The sequence below is a fragment of the Lampris incognitus genome, chromosome 1, assembly GCF_029633865.1.
Source record: "Lampris incognitus isolate fLamInc1 chromosome 1, fLamInc1.hap2, whole genome shotgun sequence".
NCBI classification, from domain to species: Eukaryota; Metazoa; Chordata; class Actinopteri; order Lampriformes; family Lampridae; genus Lampris; species Lampris incognitus.
This window is the reverse complement of record NC_079211.1, coordinates 110,669,621-110,675,509: the sequence shown is the minus strand read 5'-3', so window position 1 is coordinate 110,675,509 and position 5,889 is coordinate 110,669,621. Positions and strand designations below refer to the sequence as shown.

Below are 5,889 nucleotides of genomic sequence, written 5' to 3'. Positions count from 1 at the left end.
ACACAGAGGACGAGCTGGGACGACCCCCAAGGCTGAGCAACCCCGGGGTTCGAACCCAGGACCTTCTTGCTGTGAGGCAACTGCGCTAACCACTGCGCCACTGTGCAGCCGGGTAGTATATATATATATATATATATATATATATATATATGAGAGCGAGAGAGAGACAGACGGAGAGAGAGAGAAACGAGTGCCTCCATCACAGGATACAACTTCTCAGGCAGAATGCCACTGGCAAACAACAGTAGCCAACTTTGTCTCGGGGAGGATATGTCAATAAGGAGCTTCAAATTCAGTGGGTTCTGTAGTTATTTTAAGTCCCCACAGCAGCGGCGGCAGCAGCCAGTTGCTCTCCGTCACTGTGAAATGTTGTCCTTGGCCGGTGTTTCAGGTAGCGTTGATGAAGGCAGCGGCAGGCCGCACACTGCAAGCACGTAGGAGGCGGGTCTGCAAGCCGCACCAGCCAAGAGGTTTCTTTGCACCAACCAAAATACCGAGGTCGCAAAGACCGTAGGTACATTCTCACCAAAGCTGAATCCAACCACCGTTCTTCATCTCACATCCACCTCCATACCCTGCCGCAGGCCTAAATCCCCTCCACCTCCCCCAGTCCTCTGACTCATTTAGCTTCTTCTTCTGTCCGCCCCCCCCCAGTCACCCATGTTGGGGGCTGATGTCATGGGAGCCCGGAGCGGCGCCGGCAGGATGAAAGGGCGGGGGGGCAGCCCGTCGGGGCCAATGCGTGGCCGTTCATGTAGCAATACATGAAAAGAAAGCAAAGACCCCAAAAAAGACCCTGACCAGCCCGCACCACTGAAGACAAGCCTGTGGCATGATTTCATGTTCCAGAGATGCTGCCAAAAAAACCCCCCCAAAAAAACCACTGCAGGGCATGTGACAAAGAAAGAGCAAAGAAGAGCACTGATGAGGGAGGAATGTTCTGGAAGAGTAAGGCGTCGGCGTAAATGATGCAAGACAGATGCAACTGTAGGTTGCATCTGTCTTGTAGTTGTAGGTTAAATGTACATAATACACCAAGATTTGCCAACATGACTTGCAACACGTGGCTTGAAGACGCTTTACAAGCGGCATCGACCGCACCGCAGAGCGGGTCTGTCCGGTCTTCATGACTCAGAGCCACATCTGAAGTAAACAGCCTCACACAGCCTGGTGGCACTCGGTCGACTTCAGCGCAAGCCAATCCGCTTTCGGTTTCTTCCGCGTGTGGGAGGATCTCCCCATGTGGCACACGGAGGTGGCGGTCCCGGTCAGGAGTCAACAGCCCCGCGGCTCTCACAGGAACCGGGCAGGAAGCGGAGGAACAAACTGTGTACATATATGTGACACGGCAGCACTTTGGTGAGGCTGGTGCGTGGACTTCAGAGGCGTATATAATTCCCTCTCTTCCTGTACTTCTTATCCTTCCTTCCTTCCCCTTTCACTATCTTCTGATCTCGAGATGTCGTTCTGCAGCAACGAGAGCAGGCTCCAGCCTCCCGTCAGCTGAACTGTCTACGGCCCCCTCCCGCATTAATCTAGTCCATCTTTATGACTATTATTATCAATTTATTATCATTATTGTTGCTCTCACTATTAATCTGTATTACTATTACTTTATTACACTGTATAGTTTAATGAGGTTAATGAAGGTACTTGTCGAACTGGAAAGATCAGAGGGTAGGAAATGAACAAAACACACGAGAATCGACCAATATTACAAGCCGGCCACCAAAGCTGGGCTCTTGGAGCTGTAAAACCAGACCGTTGGGCTAGCAGCTTTAAAACAAAGGAAAGAGGGCCCATTTGGGAGCAAGCGGAGCAGGAGAAGGCTCTGTTCCCCATTGTGGGGAGCTTCGGGGAGCTTCGGGAACAGTGAGGGGCTCATCCCTTGGGTTTGACTTCGGCAGAAGCGGTTCCTAAATCATATTGTCAGAGCGAGCGACCCAGAGCGCGCTGTGCGTCTGGACACGTATAAAAAAAAAAACACCTTCCTCATCTTCAGCCAAGGTGGGGTAGTTACAGGAGGGAATGCCTGTTGTTGCATCTTGACCGGCTCCTGCCAGGGGGCCTGAGCCCAGCTGGGGGCCGGCATGCACAGCCACTTTATTTTTAGACTTGGCTTGGAGTAAACAGCATTTTTTTCTTTCCTTCAACTCAGATTTGTGTGTTCATAGGGACTCCATAATTGACCAGACAAGACTCCCGACACAGTGTGTGGCAAAGGGGCGCCAGAACTGGAGTGGGCTCGTCGAGCCAGCAATAAGCCAGTCTGGTGCGAGGAGGGTTGGGTGGGGGTGGGGTTGGGGGTGCTGGAGTTTTACTGGGTGAGGCCTTGGCTGAGCAAGATGGCTGTGACAGTAGGTCGCCTGTGGACATGGTATCCGGGCCAGACTGGGCATGGTGGCCCTGCTGGCGGGAAAACAGCGGGGGAGACTGGCCGCCATGTGGACGGGCAATGCGGGGCCACTGGATGAACTGCCCGGCGTGGTAAAATTGGCTGGCAGCAAACGGTGCCCAGCTGTGTTCAGGGCACAAGAAAGTCTGTCAAAATGCAACAATATACTTTTCCTCCTACAATTATAGCTCTGGTTACATTAACAGGGGACGGGGGACGCATGGCTCAAGAAGTTAAGAGCCTGGCTGGAAGTCAGAAGATCATGGTTTCAAGCACATTAACAGTTTCCATCCTGACTGCAGGGTCCCCGATATGAAACCTAATTTTGTTCTTTCAAAAATGGCTGTCACATTGGCCTTTGTGCTTTGCCGAGTTTAAGAGAGAGCAGAAAGTAGAGTTTTCTAGACATTAAAATCAACAGCTAATCCATCGATGAATAATGCAGCATTCATTCTCTCTACACTTGAGTCCTAGCTTCCTCCAAATGAGTATGGGATCAGCTGAACTAACAGATAAACACCCTGATCACAGGAGATGGTGCCACGCTGGAATTCTTACTTAAAGTATTCCTGACTTACACACCTATTATTATTGCTGTTATTGCTGGTTTTGTATTGCCCCCCCCCCTTTTTCTTCCAATTGTACTTGGCCAATTACCCCACTCTTCCGAACCGTCCCGGTTACTGCTCCACCCCCTCTGCCGATCCGGGGAGGGCTGCAGACTCCACATGCCTCCTCCAATACATGTGGAGTCGCCAGCCGCTTCTTTTCACCTGACAGTGAGGAGTTTCACTAGGGGGACGTAAGCGCGTGGGAGGATCACGCTATTCCCCCCCAGTTCCCCCTCCTCCTTGAACAGGTGCCCCGACCAACAGAGGAGGAGGTAGTGCAGTGACCAGGACACATACCCACATCCAGCTTCCCACCCACAGACACGGCCAGTTGTGTCTGTAGGGACGCCCAACTGAGCCGGAGGTAACACAGGGATTCGAACCTGAGATCCCCATGCTGGTAGGGCAATGGAAACGACCGCTATGCTACCCGGACACCCCACTGGTTTTGTATTGTGACAGGTAGTTCATTGCATTACTTTTGTTTCAGGTCTAAAAAGCCCCTTGATTAGAGAGCTGGAATAGTTGACGCAGCCGGTGAACATGAACTACTTGGCGAAATAGAAACCAGCAGTATCCGCTGGTATGGTGGACCTCCTAGGACTGGTTTGAAAACCACTGATACAGAGGACATTCAAATGGTGCCTATGTGCCACAGCGGGGTTAAGCTAAGCTCATGAATGCAGAAAAACCCTGAAGAAGTCATCAAACTTAATAATAAAAACATTTTTTTAAAAAAACAGAATTTATGAAAAAAAATGGTTCTTTCTCTGCAAACTAAATCCAACGACAATCATTTCCCACCTATCATAAACTACAATCATACTGCCCCTATGACCAAACTATTAGTCCCAGCTCAGCTGAATGTCCTCTGAGAGAGTAAGTGCTCCTCCAACATAGACACGTCTAAATGACACAGGGGCCATTTTCTAAAGCGACGCCACCCACACGTCTTCACAATTCTCCATTCTGAGGTACAGTTAAAGAGGGGTTTAAGTGCTGTAGCTGAACATTAGGTCAGCTTTCAGGCCCCTGGTGCATGCACTACCTAGCTAGCAGCCGCCATCACCAGAGAGAGTGCACCATTAGCATGTCTATACGGCACAAGGGCTCCTTAAATTATGAATGGCTTGCTCCCTTTCTGTCACTGGGCATGCACGCGATAAATGACACGATAGCTTCCCCCCCTTCCTCCCTTTGGTTCTCCAGGGAGTGTTGGGACATTCCATTAGGAGGAACACTTAATTAAAGCATGATAAAATACTACTCGGGACACTCCAGATGGGACTGGGTGCTGGGAAAGGCTGGAGGGTGGAGAAGAGCAGAGAGAGGGAGGAGACAGGAGATGCAGGATGGATTTGGTTCATCCTCATTTACCACCAACTAGGACAAATGGGAAAAAAAACAAAAAAAACTATCCTACCAGGAATTGTCTCGTCGGCAAACAAATAATACATACAATCTTTTAATTTACTGGAAAAGGAAAATTTGCATTAACTTGGAGTGAACTTTAGAGAGATGGTACGGAATGGACTGCGTATTTCCTCGTGTGGTTTTGCAGTCCAAAATAATTAATGTTTTCCACGCACACAAACTAGGCCTTCAGTTGTTTTTTATGGTCTGTACTTCAGAAGAACATCGACCATGTTTGCAACAAACAACTACGATCCTTACTTTGATTGTGAGAATAACTCAGTGAAGATATTAACACGCAGAGCGCTGATCTGGTTCTGTTTAGATGTCAGTTTGAGCACTGCAGTTGTTTGACTGAATACATGTACCCTCCCCCTCAAGACCACAATAGACGCCAATCACTTTCCCATTGTCATAAACTGTAGACATGTTGCTCCCTTGTAACTTACCCACAACTCATCCAGTGAGTCTCAACCCGTGAACGCTGGATGTAAACAACGATAGCGGCTGTCAAAACCCCAAAACCCACAGTTGGACATGGGTTTTGAAAACTGTCCCCTGAGGGCCAGGCTAGTTTAAATGGACCCAAACAACCTTCCCATAACATCACCCGGACTACAGGATTTACATTTATTTATACTATGCCCTTCATCGTAGTAACATGATTAAATGAATGCGTTTACATGAGGCTAGCATGACATTACAGTTCTGCGCTGTCCTTTACAACTGGAAGTAAGTCCTGATGTGTGTGTACTATGTATGAAGTAATTACCATGTTATTCTCATGATTGCCCACACATCTCTAAATCAGACTGTATTACTGGGATATTCCAATTACTGGCCAACAAAGTAGTTTCGAGTCAAACGTTGTGTGAACATCTAGCCAATGATGAATCCACACCACCCAGAGACATGAAGAACAGCTCCAAAATCAATAATTAACTGGTTCTTTACCTTTCCCAACACGGTGAGACAGCTGGGGTCCAGTTCTGGTTGCTCTAGCTTCACCACTCCGACCCAGCCATACTCGTACAGGTCCTCCTCATCATTGTTGTTACAGAGTCCTAAAGGATGCATCTAGAAAAAAAAGAAAAAAAAGACAAGATGGATCAGCATTAACACCAAAGTTACCAAGTTACTGGAAACTTAAATGGCGACACGGTTAGCACACTTCCCCTGTACTCTGTTCAGACACAAAGCAACCCCAGCAACTTGTTAGTGTAACGAGCATGAGACTCGCTAGCCAGTTGGCTAGTGGGTCGGACCCTTTAACGTTGTTGCCCATGGTGCGGGAGACCCACGCAACTATGTTAACCAGTCACCTTAAGGGTCCGACCCGTTAGCCAACCAGCTAGCGATTCTACTCATTCATGCTCGTTACACTACCCCCGTCCTTCGGGAAGTGCGTCCCCACACTTCAGCACACCAGCTCCCTCATGCCTCTGGACGAACGTGCTTCCGATGGCCTTA

The 5,889-nt window shown here is 48.9% G+C and overlaps 1 protein-coding gene across 1 annotated transcript in view; it reads right to left on the bottom strand.

The window, feature by feature from the left end:
• znrf3 (zinc and ring finger 3) overlaps positions 1–5,496 on the bottom strand; it is a 44,491-nt gene extending 38,995 nt beyond the window's left edge. The window contains exon 1 of the mRNA XM_056294384.1: positions 5,374–5,496. Coding sequence (XP_056150359.1) covers positions 5,374–5,496 — 123 coding nt within the window. The remainder of the gene's footprint in view (positions 1–5,373) is intronic.
• Between the last annotated feature and the right edge of the window lie 393 nt (positions 5,497–5,889).